The sequence below is a fragment of the Callorhinus ursinus genome, unplaced genomic scaffold (assembly GCF_003265705.2).
Source record: "Callorhinus ursinus isolate GAN/ISIS: 27379988/994484 unplaced genomic scaffold, GSC_fseal_2.0 scaffold25, whole genome shotgun sequence".
Taxonomy (NCBI): Eukaryota; Metazoa; Chordata; class Mammalia; order Carnivora; family Otariidae; genus Callorhinus; species Callorhinus ursinus.
In genome coordinates, this window is record NW_027397087.1 from 23,324,299 (window position 1) to 23,339,685 (window position 15,387).

At 50.1% G+C, this 15,387-nt stretch overlaps 1 protein-coding gene across 2 annotated transcripts in view; it reads left to right on the top strand.

Annotated features, from left to right (window-relative positions):
- Positions 1-44: 44 nt before the first annotated feature.
- The window catches only part of MYZAP (myocardial zonula adherens protein), an 86,175-nt gene continuing 70,832 nt past the window's right edge, over positions 45-15,387 (top strand). For both annotated transcript variants that reach the window (XM_025883829.2, XM_073877076.1), the window contains exons 1-2: positions 45-240; positions 10,960-11,046. In XM_025883829.2, coding sequence (XP_025739614.1) covers positions 175-240; positions 10,960-11,046 — 153 coding nt within the window. In that variant the 5' untranslated portion in view covers positions 45-174. The remainder of the gene's footprint in view (positions 241-10,959; positions 11,047-15,387) is intronic.

Below are 15,387 nucleotides of genomic sequence, written 5' to 3' on the forward strand. Positions count from 1 at the left end.
AGAGCAGAGTGACGGTGGACGTGGAGCGCAGCATCCCGCCGCGGGCGCCGGCGGCTCGGCGCGCAGCTCGCCGCAGTCGCAGCCCCACCGGCCCGCACCGCCCCCGCGCAGGGCGGGAGCCGCGCGCTTATTCGGCGGGGAGCAGCGCGGCCAGCCGCCGGCTGCCGCTGCGGGATGCTGCGCTCCACGTCCACCGTCACTCTGCTCTCGGGCGGCGGCGCCAGGGCGCCCAGCAGGAGGGTGAGTAGCCGGGGGGCGGGCGCCGCCGCCGTCCCGCTTCCCCGTCCCGGCCGCCTGGCCGTAGCGGGGTCTGGCTTTGGGGACGCGCGGGACCCGGTCCCCCGGCCTCGACCTCCCCCCGCCCCCGGACTCAACTGTCCCGTCCTGTCCCAGCCCCGGCCGTGATCCTTCTCTCGACGTCCAGACACCGGCTCGTAGGGCTTAGGGGACTTTCTGGAATTCCCAGAATTTTCCTTTCCTTCCTGCCCCCTCTGGCCGGCCACGTTTATTGGTGGCACGAGTTTAAAAAGCAAGGGGAAAAGATTCCTGCAGTGTCCCTACCTGAGACTCAAAGAGAATGAATGTCTTTAACACCCCAACTTGCCTCTTTTCAGCGGTTAAAAGAAAAGGTCACTTGTCCCCACTGGTGATAGAATAACACCTATTCTGGAGTGAGCTTAGCCAAGGTGTAGGCTTCACCTTACAGGAGAGATCAACAGCTGGTTCCCCAGGAGCCCAGTAGTATGGGATTTGGGTTTCTGCAAATCACTTTCTTCATTCGGGTTTAAATACCAGCACAGTGGTAGCAAGGGGAGCCCTGGGAGCCTTGGGCACCATCTCCAGGGAGGCTGCCCTTTAGAAGCGCTCTGTTTCTCTGTCACCTTGGTTGCATTTTTCCTCCCCTCTCCAGATGCGCTGTGAAGGATGCTCGGCACATGTAGGTTGCATCTGTCGGGTTCTGTATCTCTTCCAAGATCAGCGCCTCAGAGTGCACCGCCAGGAGCTGGCCTTGTGGCTGTTTAGTTCATCCATTCCTCATAGTATTCATGGAATCTACCACTTGGTGCCTCTTTTCTGTGGTTGAGACTTCTCTAATCATGTTTCCCAAGTTTTAGCTAAACAGATGCGTAAGTCCAAGTCAGGACCCCCTTTGGCACTCCGGACTTCTAGTCTTGTACACATGCCTATTTGCGTTTCCATACCTCAAACAAGTGACTGGCGGTCACCTTCTGTGCTTTCTTAGCTCTAGAAGAAAGGCATTGTGTTACTTTTGGGTGTGGGCCAAGTGATGGATTCTGAGGGGGGGGGGGGGTGCGGGTGTGTGTGTCTGCGTGTGCATGCACGTACACCAGACCTGTAGGGTTGACAGAACCCTGGTTGTCCAGTTATTAGCTTTGCAAAGCAAGATCCCCATCAGGTGCAAGTGGGTTTCCAAGCCTTACTCCAAGACGGGCATTTGCCTTTTTTTCTATGGAAATCCTGCACAGTTGGAACACAGCTGTGATTGAGAAAGAATGAAGTCACTGAAAAGCCAGGCCTGAGCCTGGACAGAGTCATACATGGAACCAGATTGCATGAAAATGTCAAGTGCCCCTCCAGAGATGGGCAGCTAGAGTGGGTGGGTGCAGATGTGACTAGCACACTGAAGAACCTTTCTGAAGATTGTTTTTCTCAAATGTTTACTTTCAGGTATTTCTTTAGTTGTAAGTAGCACAGTGGACAGACAGACTGTTGAGAGGCTTTGTCTTTTGAATAAGACAACCAAAATACTTTGAGCTGGAGGGGTCAGGGTCAGGGACCTGAGTCAGACCACGTAGGGCTGTTCTGAGCACACGGGTACTGGCACACTTGTTCAGGAAAGAAGATATCTAAAAGTTCTAGGGTTCCCTTTATGATTTCCTCCGCTCATGATCTGCAAATGCCCCAGGTTCTGTCTATGTGTATATGTGTGGGGGGCATGGTGGGAAGATGTGATCCGTTGATTTATTATTTTTTTAAACAACATTTGTAGATATCCTTCTGGAAGATACAGGGCTAGGCATTGGGGTCCACTCTACCCATGGAGGCAGCCCTTGTCACAGACTACCATCGTACAAAATGAGGGTTGTTATAGTGGGGTACAGTGTTAACAAAGTTGGGTGAAGCTAAAAGGAAGGGTTCTTCCCAAAGCAACCGAGGAAGATGTCCCTCTTCAGGGGACATTTGAGTTTAGTCTTGTAGGGTGAATAGGAGTTTGTGGGGCAATCGACATTGGGATACCAAAAGGAGAAACTATTACTCATTTTAATGTAAGTCTTGGCATATACTGTATCATAATGGCATATTGAATTTGCAAACATTTTTTTTTTTAGAAAAACAAGAATGGGATGTCTTGAAAATAAAATTGTAGACCAAGTAATCATGAAAAGTGTTCCTGAAGTCGAAAGTAGTTTGTCAATAAACTCTGTCATCCTGTCTTTCCTCTTGGACGTTGGACAGGTGGTGGTCTTGGACGAGAACATGCTAGCTATCAACATAGTGTTTCTGCTTTATCCAAAGAGCTTACCAAATTAGGGACTGCGGGAGAACCAGGCTGTGTTGGTCCAGATATTCAAGCCAGCTAGACATGGTGGTGACAGCTGACACTGAGCAGGGAGTTTTCTGAGTCAGCCACCCAGGGTGGTGTAGCCAGACCAGACTGTCACTGGTTATCCCCTGTCCCATGGCTGCCACCTACCATTTATACTTCCTTATCTGAAATCATCTCTCAAAGGAAAAAAAAAACTGGTGGGAAAGTAATTTGTATCAGCTGATAAGCAGAGGCATTTATGGATGCCAAGCAGCAGGGGTTGTGAAATTAGAAAAAAAAAAATCTACCTTCAAACCAGTTGCGCACTGAAAATAGTTTTATCTATGGCAACAGCAGGAAGATAGACTGGCTGGAGAGTAAGGACAGCGTGATGCCCCTTAGAGAATGAGGGAAAACATTTCCAAAAATACCGACATCGCTTCACGATTTTGAAGGGAATTTTGCAAATGAAGTTAATCCCACTAAGTGAGCCCTTGAAATGAAAGGTCGGCTGTGTGGCCAGGTTGTGTGTGTTGAGGGGGGAAGGCACGTGTTGCTTCGTGCAGCCAAATGCTTTTGGTGAAGCTGTTTGGCTGGGGCGGTGAGAGACCGAGATCTGTCAGGGGTTTCCTCCAGCGCCACGCTGTCTTGATAATAAGAGATTGTTGGCTGGTGTTGCTGGTCATGGCCCCTCAGTGGCTCATAAAAAGGAAACCAAAACAGAAGCAAACCCAAAAAGGCCACAGGATAGGACTGTCTCCTACCCTGCTCTTGCTGATATTTCTTTCTATTTGGCAACGGCTTCCTCTGTCAAAACCCAATTGGCCTGCCAGTCCTCACTCCCTAGCTAACGCACACTCTCCTAGGTCCCATTTCTGTCTGATTGGCTCAAAGAATTTTCCTTAGCTGGCCAGTGAATGGGTCAGATTTACTTCCTTTTCACAGAAATATCTGTGTGCATAACTTGTCTATCAGTGGGCTCTGAGGAAGGGACGTGGCATTGTGGGACCTCGGTGTCTGGTGGAAGGAAGCTGGCAGCGGCACCCACCAGGGACGGGTGGGCAGGTGGCCCACTGCGCCCAGAAAGCAGGCTGGCTCCTGACCAGGGCCCCCTGGACCCGGCCCTTGACAGGCCAAGTTGCGAAGTTTTGGAGCCCTGGCATCCTCAGGCCTTAGCCAAGAAGCTTCTCTCACTAAAGTGTGACAGTTGCAGGCTGAGAAAAAACTTTCCAGCCTCCGTGCTTTGGTTCACCCAACTTGCCATGTCAGAAGTAGGACGAACAGACCTGAGTCTTGGGGACTCTTAAGGAAACTTGATTTCCTCAAGACGGCGAGCCCGTGGTTCTGCAGAGGATGTGGAGTGGGATTCTGGACCCTTCCGTGTCTTCAGTGTCCTGCAAGAGGGAGGGCTGCATATGTGGTCTGCATCACAGTTCATCTGTCATGAGCGCCCACTCCCGAACGAGAAACCCAGATGCCCGAGCTTCTGATCACTTGGAAAAGGCTTTCAAGTCAGTCAGCCTCAAAAATGGTCTAGTTGTGCTCGAGGAGCTGTGGATCCAGGGCTAACTAACCAGAGACCATGTTGAAAAGCTTCCACCTGAAATTACTTTCAGCCATTACCTGCGTCTTGGTCTTAGAGCTTCCTGTGGCCGGCTCCTCCAGCCTAAAACAGTTCCCGTGTTCTCTAGCACACAGAAGAGGGCCACAGGGGTATTTCCTTCTGTCTCGCTTTAGGTGAGTGATTATTTCCTAAATTTCAGTCATACTGCTGACTCTTATTTGTACTTAAAGGCCAGAGTGCCCTTTCTAAAATGCAAAATCCAGTCAGCTGATGACCCTGCTTCAGAAGCCCCCCTTGGTACTACCAGCAACAAGTACAAATTCCGTGCTAGAGCATCCAGGCCTTTCTCTCTGGCCTTTGCCTTCCTTGTCCCCCTCCCACACTTTGTCCAGATATTCCAAATTACTTGCCATTCCCCAAGCTTTCCATGCTGTTCTCTGCCTCTTTCATGGCTCTTTGAGGAAGGGTCACTTCCTCCAAGGAGCTTGTCTGAACTCGCCTTTTCCGTGTTTTCCTAGAGGCCTGTGCACCCGGTCATTGCTTGCATCATCTATGATTAACTACGTGAGGAGAGGGGTTAGGGACCCTCCCGCCCCAGGCCTGGTATAATTGGTGCTTAAGAAGAGGAGGATGTCACTGGGGTCCTAAAGGGGCCACACTTCACACTGAATTGGCAAACAGGAAACGAGGAAGAGAAGCTTGGGATAAAGCCAGCCCATCACCTCTGGCCCACCTGGGCAGGAAGCAGGTGACGGATGGGAGTGCTGGTCCAGGTGAAGGGTTTGACAGTTCTGGGAAGGCCTCCAAATAGTTCAGTTGCCTCATCCTGTTGCACAAGTTGGAGTTTCATTCCTTTGGTTAAGTCAGTGCTTCTCAACCCTGGTTATACATAGAATCACCGAGAAGCTTAAAATATCTATGCCCCGGCCCCACCCCAGACAGTTTAAATGTGTACCTCTGAAAGTAGAGAAGAACACTAGTGTTTTTCAGGAAGCTCCCCAGGTGATTCTAATGTGCAGCCAAGAATGCGAACTACTTCTTTAGTCATTGCTGTCTTCTTACAGCTTTCTTGGGAATACAGACACTCCTGGGACAGTGCTCTGGAAGGTCCCATTGGCTTTGTGAAAGGTCAAGGTGGTGGTGTGGGGGAGGGGGGGCTCCTAACACTCCAGGTCATGCTGGTATTTGTGTGCATTCATCGACCTGCATTTTCTCTCTGCATGTTGGCATTCCTGGGCACATTGTGTGCTGGTACAGAAGTGAGCCCGTGAGGACAGGAAGGAGAGGTCACTGTCTTTATATTTATGAATTTTGTCTGGAGTCTGTCCTGACACGGGAAAGAGGGGCTGGAGAACACCATACACCACCTACAAAGAGTCCAAGTATGTAGATCAGCTCCTGCCCCCTGGGCCATATTTGGCCCTCTTGGCTTGCTTTGGATGCCTCTGAGATAAGAATGGTTTTCCCAGTGGCCTGCAAAACCTAAATATTTTCTATTTGGCCCTTCACAGAAGAGGTTTGCCCCACTCTGATGTAGATCACCAGGCCTGTAAGTTCAGGGCCACGGCAGGGCTAAGAGGCCACCTCCAGGTGGACCATGCCTTGTTCCGTACAGTCCAGAGATGTAATGCTTGTGCCGAGCAGAGTGTGGTGTCTGTCCTCCGAGCCACATCACAGAAACCACACCTCCTGCTGTTAGGTGGAACTGGGCAGGAACCCACAGTCGCAAAGTGAACCAGTCCTTAGAGAAATGGAAATGCATTTGGCTAATTTCCTTAGGGAAGTACGTCTTTGTCAACTGAGCAACCCCTGCCCCCTCCCTGGGTCATGTTCTCCACCCCTTTTAATTTGATGATAGTTTTCTCTTGGGTGAGCTCATGTGCTAAAGCTAAGAGCATGATGGTATGTGGCTCCCCAGTTTCTCCCATAGATGGAGACCTGCCTTCTGCCTCCACAATGCGGGGGTCAGAAACAAGGCCCCAGAGGACCTGCCCAGCTCCCAGGTGCCCTGAGTTGCAGACAAGGGCTTGGTTGTGTATTTTCTTGTGGAGGAGGCTTGAATACTATCTGCCCCTCCCTTGATGTCCCTCCCAGGAGGGGTTGGTTTGAAGAAAGTAGAAGGCTCTCTGGGGAGTTTCAGGTATATTCGCCTTACTGTGTTTTAGTTCAACCTAAAAAGAAACTCATACTGACATTTAATTTACTGAGCAAGCGCTTATTATGTGTTGATACTATGCTAAGCCCTATAAGGGCAGCAAAAGCAATTAAAGCACAAAGCTTGCTTGATCTCTCCCCATATTTTCCCCCCTTCCATCCATGTTGTAATGCATGGAATATAATAGGAGGTACTGATGAATTGCTGTTGAATCACTGAACTCAGATTTTGAGTGTTAGTCCCTTCCTCCAAAGAGGTGAATGACTCCTGATTGTCTTCCACTAGAGACCTTGCTTCTCCATCAGGCCTTTGTAGCTTGTTAGAGTTTGGCCTCTACCTGTCTGTCCGTTTTCCTGCCCCACTCTAGTGTACGCTATAGGCCCACTTACTGTTCTCAGAACGTTCTCACATCTGAGCCTTTGGCCACAGCCTGGAGCAAATGCCTGGCCTGGTAGTTGTTTGCTGTTGTGATGATGGATTCTCCAAACCTCAATGAACCACAAAGTCCTTTTGGACTTTTTGTCTTTCTATACCCAGCTCAAGTGTCATCTCTAGGAGCCTTTGATAAACTCCCACCTCCAGTTAAGACTGTGGTTCCTTTTATATTCCTACCCCTTTATAAGGAAGTGCAGTTCCACCAAGCCTTAACCACGAAGCTACCCTGTGTTGGTTACACTAAGTGTTCTTATTCGCCTTGTTTGGGTGTGTTTTTGGATGCTGAGCTCTTGGGAACATGGCTATTTCTTTTTCATCTTGGTACCCTCATTGCCCTTAAAAGTATTTTATAAGTAGTGGGTGCTCCATAACCTAATGATCAAATACACTGAGTCCACCTTCCTGCTTTCGATCCAGTGGAAGGGACCCTTGCTTGGAGGGACAGCTAATCCAATAGCTGTGGTGTTCAGGGTAAATAAGATTCAGTTCTTCTCATTGTTCAGAACACAGGGCTGAGCCAGGTGCTGTGGGAGTCCCTGGGAATAAAGTACCCTACCTTCCTCCGGTACTGCCCAGCCTGGGCTGCTCTGGGTATTGTGTATTAGAGTTTAAGGAAGCCGTGGAGATCAGCATCATAAAATGCTCAGAGAGATAAGCAACTGTGCCTTGATCTTACTCAGTGGGAAAATTTCCCACGGGGAGATTACCTGAAAGTGAATGAATTAAAGGAGGTAAACTATACCAGGTCAACCTAGTGGGTACCTTCAAGGGTTACTTAGTGCTTCTGTTGAGGAATTCAGGATATTTTCTAGACCTCTGGGTTGTTCTCTTTGCTGCTCCTGAGGCAGTCCTGTGGATCTAGGAAAGCTTGATCTGTCTCTCTCTTTTGAATACATTGTCTCTCAATCTTTATTACTGCTATTACTGCCATTATTTTTAATGAAAAAAACTGACACATACTTGGAACAGTTGGAAACAATGTGGGAATCCCACCATACAGAGGTAACCATCACCACCATCAGTTGGTTGTGTTTCCTTCAAGACAATTTTTTCCATCAATCTATGTAGATTATTAGAGTGCATTTAAAAAACAAAAATGGGATTATTAGTCACTTTTTTCTTGCAATTTTCTTTTTTTTCACACGACAACACATTTGGCCATCTTATCAGGAAGGTGTCTGACCCTCTTCCAAGCTGGGTTTTAAACTGTGTGTAGTCCGTCCTTCAGCGGGCCAGCACTGATGAGAGGAGCCCATGCCTTAAAGCACCTCTAAGGACAAGAGTAATCATTTAACACAGGGGCCTGGGTGTTTAGAACCTGCTGCAGTTGCCGGATAGCTTTGAGGTCAAATGTGTGATTTTACAGGTTCGTTTTATGTTCATTCATTATCTATCACCAGGTAAAACTAATGGTTTAGGGGAAATACATTGTATTTATCCTGGGGCTTTGTCATCCCCCAGGGTACGGTTGGCTCAGTGTGGAGTGCTGCAGGAAGTATGCTGAGGAGTATCAGAGTTCTGGGCGGACAGATCAAGAATTGTCTCAAACAGGGGAAGGGAGCATTGCACTTTAGGGTGATTGGACCAGTGGGGTCCCTTCTGGGCCTTGTGTCCTCTTCAGTCTTTAGTTTATTCTGAAATTTCCTGCCATTAGGGACCAATTACCATACCAAAAGGTATCACTTACAATAGATCCGTTGACCAAATGGTAGTTATCATGGAAAGCAGAACCATAAAGCCAAGTTGGGCCTGTTTCATTTTGGAGCTTATAGGATGATGATCGCATCTCAGTAACAATACAAATCTCTCATACCGTTAGAGGCTTACTGTGTGCCAGACTTCCTTTAATCTGCGTTTACACTTGAGATTCAAAGAGATTGAATAGCTTGCCCATAGTCAACACAGCCAGTAGGCATTGATACCTTTGTGTGTGCACTTGTACAAGTGTGTGCTTGTATTTACCCATGTGTATATGTACACACGTGTGTGTATGGAATGGGGTGCAGGAGAAAAGCACTTCCTTTTCTCTGCAAAATGATGCTGCGGACTAGATCAGCCTATCACAGATGATTATTGACCGTCACAGACTTGGGTTGCTTACCTGGTGTGAGTTACACTTTGATGTTTGTGCAAATGCCAGCTGGTTTCGACCAGTCCGGGTGGCCCCAAGTCAGAGGTTTGCCTTTCTCTGGAGGAACTCGGATTCCCAGCAGTGCTCTTGGCCGTCAGCTAAGAGCGCGCTACCTCCTAGCTGGAATGGGTGGTTTGTCTTTGGCCAACATGACTAGCAGTGTGCTTTGAAGCTTCGGTGCCAAGTTGGCCACATCAGGGACAGTGAGAGCCCTGGGGTCCCTGGGGGATGAAGCTTGCCCAGAGGAGAGTGAGGATGGAGAATGATTGTGAGACCAAGTCATTTAGCTGAAAGAGCTGGGGTTTTTAAGTCCAGAGGAGAAGGGCTTCAGAGGGAAGGAGGCCAATGTAGAGAAAAGGGAATTCTGTTGCTGTCCCTGAGAGGAACCCCGGGTCCCTTAGGTCGGAATTCTGAGGGAACATGTAAGTTCATCATCAGGAAGCTGGAGGTACCCGGGAGCAAAATGGGATGTCTCGAAGGGAGGTGACAGTGTGTGTGGAGGTGCTAACATGTGTCCCAAATGGACTCTTACCTGCTCATGGAAAATGCTATCCTCAGTCTCAGCGCCCACCTGCCAGGTACATGGGTGCGTGTGGGGGTTCCTTCCTAGGCTGGCAGGTTGGACTTCAAAGGTCTTTACAATCCCATCCCATTCTGGGTGTCTAGGCTGCAGGGTAGTTTTGCTTAGAGGCCGCCCTGTGGACCCGTGCGGACCCATGACCCTGCAGACAAGGCTGGGGGTATATTAATTTGCTAGGACTGCTATAAGAAGTACCACCAACCAGGTAGCTTAAACAACAGACATCTATTATCCCATAGTTTTGGAGCTGGAAGTCCAAAATCAAGGTGTTGACAGGGTTGGTTCCTTTGAGGCCTGTGTGGGAGTGACCTGTTCTAGGCCTCTCTCTTCAGCATGTTCACATGGTGGTCTCCCTATATGTGTGTCTGTCTTCAGGTTCCCCTTTTTATAAGGATATCAGTCATTTGGGATTAGGCCCACCCTAACGACCTCATTTCAACTTAATAACCTCTGTAAAGAGTCTGTTTCCAAATACAGTCACATTCTGAGGTCCTGGGGGGTAAGACTCCAACATAGGAATTTTCAGGGGACACGATGCAGTCCATAACAGGGACAAGCAGCACTCCCATGAGTCAGGCCCACATGGCTGTGGGCTGGGTACTCTGCGTGCTGCTGGGATCCTCTTTGGCCTTTTCCAGTGGCCCAATCACTTCTCCTTAGGAAGTCACAGCAGGACCAGGCTGTGACATTAGGGTGAAATAGACATCATGTGGCATTAACTATATTCTCATTGTTGGGCAGACGTCACCACCATTCATCTCCAGACTATTTTTATCCTCTCAAACTGGAACTCCATATCTGTTAAATAATAACTCTCCATTCCTCTGTGTCCTCAGCCCCTAGCAATTACCATTCTGCTCTCTGTCCCCATGCATTTGACTCTTCTAGGTACCTCATACAAGTGGAGTCATACGATATTTGTCTTTGTATGATTGGCTTCTTTCACTAACCATGATGTCCTCAAGGTTCATCCGTGTTGCAGTATGTGTCAGAATTTCCTTCCCTTTTAAGGCCGGATAATATTCCAGTCTACGTAGATACCACATTTTATTTATCCATTCAGCCAGTGATGGACATTGGTGTTGCTTCCACCTTTTGGTGTTGTGCATGGTGCTGCTGTGAACATGAGTGTATGGACTTTTTAAAAAAACTCTGTGCTTATGCGTGTGCTTGTCCGTTAGAGAAAGATTCAACAGATAGTCCCAGAGAAAGCACCTTCGCAGCCCAGACACCACGGTGTGTAATTTGACCTATGTGTGTGAGCTGTGATCATTCTGTACATGCTGTTATGGAACCTGAACCAATTAAAAAAAAAAATGTTTGCTGTGAAATTACTTGTTAATGTCCTTGTTTGGAAGAGCAGGTTGGTGAGTGCCTGATGGCAGGCCGGGCAAAAACTGGTCTTATCCTCAGGGTCTCCTGTGTGGTTGGTACGACCACCTCATTGCTCAGTGGCGGAAACAGGCTCTGGAAGCACAAGCTCACCCAGCATATTTCTGCCTTCAAGGCGGGTTCCTAACTGGCTTCTCCTCTCCGTCTCTCCTAGGCAAATGTCTGCAGACTGCGGCTGACCATACCCCCCGAGAGTCCAACCTCAGAGTCAGGTGAAAAGAAGGTTGGAAGAAAAGAACAAGTAAGCCGTCTCTGAGGCAAAGCTCTGACAAGTTCTCATCTTTGCGCTCTTTCGTTTGAACCCCGTCCCCCGCCCGCCCTCTACGCAGGCTGTTCACAGAGTCTGACTGTCAGTGACTCTGCTGATGAAAAGGCCCCCCTGACCTTGCCACCGCATCCTCCGTCTTCCCAGAAGTCCGACCGCCCTGCCTGGCTGGCTCCGCCGGCCTCCTGGCCCTGCTCTTGTTTCTTGCTGAATGCTGGCTCTGTGGGGCCCTGAAGCTGTAGGGACGTTGGCCTTAGTGACAGGTGCCGTGGCAGGGAACGGGCTTTTCCTGAAAGAGCCCAGTCCTGTGGAGTCACAGGGCCCACTGTGAGCTGCCCGAGGCCGAGCCTGTCTCCGCCGCTGGAGGCCGAAGCCCAGCTCACGGGGAAGGCCGCCTGGAGAGAACGAGCCCAGCGGGCAGCCCGGACTCGCGGCAGGGGCACTGGGCTCAAGGGCGGAGCAGATTTCTGTGCTAAGTGCTGGGCCGCGAGTTATCTGACCTTGTCCTCGTCTTAGAGGAGCTCGAAGTTTTTCAGGGGGGACAGACTGGGGAGCGATGTTGGCGTGATAGTTCAAGTGTTAGGGTCCGGAAGGGCAAGAGGCTCTGGGAACATGGGGAAGGGAAGAGCTGACTGCTGGGGGTGACACTGAAGCGGAGGCCCAGCAGAGGCATAGGAGGTGCCGCTCACCTCTAGGTGTCTTGTCCCGGGCAAGCCATTTTTCTCATCCACAGAGAGTTATGGGACACGTCCTGTATTCCGGGCACTGTGCGTTGGGTGTAGGGTACCAGTACTCCGCGGTGAGTCCAGAGGTGAACAGAGCAGTGAGCAAAAAGTGCCTGTCAGTCACGGAACTTACCTCTTAGTCGGGGGCAGAAGGAGAATTAAAAAATAATATTTCATTTTTTTAAAGTTTTTATTTATTTATTAGAGCGAGAGAGCACAAGCAGGGGGGAGCGGCAGGCAGAGGGAGAGGGAGAAGCAGGCTCCCCGCTGAGCAGGGAGCCCAACCTGGGACTCGATCCCAGGGCCCTGGGCTCATGACCTGAGTTGAAGGCAGACGTTCAACCGACTGAGCCACCCAGGCAGCCCTAAAAAATTGTATTTTATAGAATTTCGAAGGTAGTAAGTGCTGATGGAGACAAATAAAACCAGAGAAGGGAACACGAGTGCCGGGGGGTAGGTAGTAATCGTTCTTGTGCATATATTTTGTGTAAGCATAAAATAAAATAGTAAAATGATAGGCTATGTGATCATAGAAGTTTTATGAATGGAATCATGAGACAATGACAAGCCTTGCTACGGAGTTGACCACTAACGTGGCCACCTGTAAAAAAGGAAGCTCCTCTGTGAGTGGTACATGGTTGAGAAAATCCTTAAATTTACTGGGTTGGTCTTTGTCTCTCCTCCCCTTCTCTTAGCCCCTTCCCCCCCCCTTCCTACTAAGTACAGAGCTGTGTGTACTAATTCAAATGATGAATGACAGGGGAAGGGGGAAGGGGGCAGGGGATGAGGAAATGACTAGCACCAGGTTGAGAGAAAGTGAAGTTGCTTGTCTGCTTAAAGAGGGAGGATGAGTCCCACCAAAGGATCCAGAAAAAAATGGCTGGCCTCACGTGGGAGCAAGGCCAGTCCAGGGCGAGCCTGGGATGTCTCCTGCCGGAGAGTGAGGCGGGCACTCACACGGCAGGGGTCATAGCAAAGGACCCAGAAGCCGGTTTGAAGGGAGTCTCACTGAACTGGCAAAACCAGAACAATGTGAACATCAAAGTAATGACAGGGGCCCCTGGGTGGCTCAGTCGGTTAGGCGTCTGCCTTTGGCTCGGATCGTGATCCCGGGGTCCTGGGATTGAGTCCCGCGTCGGGCTCCCTGCTCTGTGGGGAACCTGCTTTTCCCTCTGCCTCTCTGTCTCTCATGAATAAATAATAAAATCTTTAAAAAAAAAAAAAGTAATGCCAGTAATATGTTTTGACATGTTGCATAATAAAAAAAAAAAAGATTCACGAGTGTACAGTAATCATCAGAGATTTACAAAGGGCAAGCTCTTTTTAGAACTTCAGCTGATAAACTCGGAAAATCTCTATTTTGTAACCCCTAGGTCAGTTCATCAGTGGATGCAAAGGCTAGTTGGTGGAAGATTATCATGGAACAGTGTTTTCACACGCTCCCAGAGCATGCCCTCACACGTTACCTCCTGGCTCCACAGGTACAATGGTACAGTCTGGCAGCCAGCATTTCAACCAAAGCTCCAGTCTAGCTTTCCCAGGAAGGGGGCAGCCTGACCTATGGGCTCCCGAAGTGATGCAGCCAAGGAGTGCCCGATATCACCTATGTGATGTTCATGCCAACTTGTTCAACTAAATCGAATAATAAGGAAACAAAGCCCACATGTGGGACATTCTGCAAAAACATTTGGCCAAAAGGAGACTATAAGGAGGGTTAACATCAAATATAATGAGCGAACCTTGGTTAGATCTGGGATCAAAAAAAATCTGTAAAAGTTATATTGGGGTAATTGTACAGTTTTGAATATGAACCACATATTCGATATTATTGAATAACACTTACTTTTCTTACTTGTGATAATGGTACCTTGAACTATTTTCTCAGCCTGTGTGTAGCTTTGAACATTCTCTGAAGAAGTTTGGGGGTTAAAGCTCATCACCAGAACCACCCAGCCAGACACCTGTTGTTGACTAGATGGAGGGGGGGCGCTGTGATGCTGGGGGGGGTGTCCCTTCTGCCCTCTCTGTTGCCTTGTCTGTCCTTTTAGGGCACTGGACCTGAGCTGTGTCCAGGGGCTCACGGCTGCTTAACACATGAGGAATCAGAAGGAGCACTTTTTGAGGAAGCGGCCTAAGCTGGAGGGAGTGAAGGAGAGGGGCCGTAGTGGCTGTCTCCGTATGCGCGGCAAGGGAAGTGGGGAGTCTGGTCTGTTGGAGCTAGACCCCAGCTGCGTGCCTGGGAGCGGCTTATGAAGGGCTTCTGCTGCTGCGAGGCACTGGAGGGCACGTCAGCGCTGAGAGGAATCAAGTCTTCCCAAGCAGAGAGGGCGCGTGTTCTACATCAAGCGGGAGTTGGTAACCTAGTCATATACTTAGATGTGCCCATTTTGTCTTAAACAGTGCTTTTCAAACTTTTCAAAGCCATAAGACTCTCTCTTTTTTTTTTAATCCAAATATTATCATGAGCCCTTGTATGTAAAGCAGGTAAAAGTGGCGGTATGGGGGCCAGAGTCCCTCCTGTGGGCACGGGGGGCAGCCCAGGGCTGTGAGGAACACTGGGCAGGAGCCGTGGCGGCAGAACATGCTCCAGGAGGCCTCGCATGCTGCTGGGTGGACCTGGTGTGCAGCCAAGCGCCCATCTGTGATGCGTCGGTGACTCACTGCCGAGGAATCGGGGTAGAGTGGAGGAGGGTGGGGCCGGCCGTTTCCTCAGGACTGAAGTCCTTGGGTGGTGGTTGCACCAGAAGGTACTGGTGGTATAGCTGTGAGGCCATTCTGAGTGATTTTGCCACCATGTCCTGGCCAGCTTCCTGCATTTGAGTCACTGGGGTCAGGGGCCAGGCACGGGCAAGGAGGCCCTGAAAATGCCGCGTGATGCGCCTCCACCATGGTTGTCCCTCCCCCGGGACGTGGTGGCCCCGCAAAAGTGCAGGGCGCCAAGAACTCGGGACCACCCTCCCTGTGGAGGGGACTTGGGTTTCTTGGAGGGGCCGGGGGTGTGCAAGGGCTGGGGGGATCGGAGCTGGTGCGGAGGGGGAAGTGGGAAGGCCTGCCAGGTGTCCGATGAAGCCGAACTGGTAGGACCATGTCCGGGATCCTGCTGGAGCTGCCGCTGACGGAGGGCGGGCCTGGGCCTTATTCTTTGACGTCGTTGTGGCTGATGCTTTGTGTGTTCCGAGCACCTGGGATCCCGGGGGCAGCTGACCACACATACATGCCAGCTGGGCCGTTCTTCCGTGCGCTCTTCCCAAAGTCACCGCAGAGAGACCCTTTACAGGGGAGGGCTCTGGCGCCTGGTGGATCTTGCCCAGCTTCGTGATGGTGTGTTCGGAGACTTCTGGAGGCAGTCACCGCAGAGGCGTCTTTTTCTGGAGTCCCGGGCTCCAGGGGGGTAAGGGGGAGGTTTCCTGCCCTTATGGCAGGCTGTTCCTGCCTACTGCTTTTAGTTCTTCTCTTCTAGAAGGTACCGGCAGCCCCGAGACTGCTTTTTGCCAGCCACAGATGAGCTCCCAAACACTTAGTTTCTCTGCCACTCCGTTTCCTTGTCTTCAAAGGAAGCACAGTAATGCCTGGTTGCAAAGAGTAAGTGAGC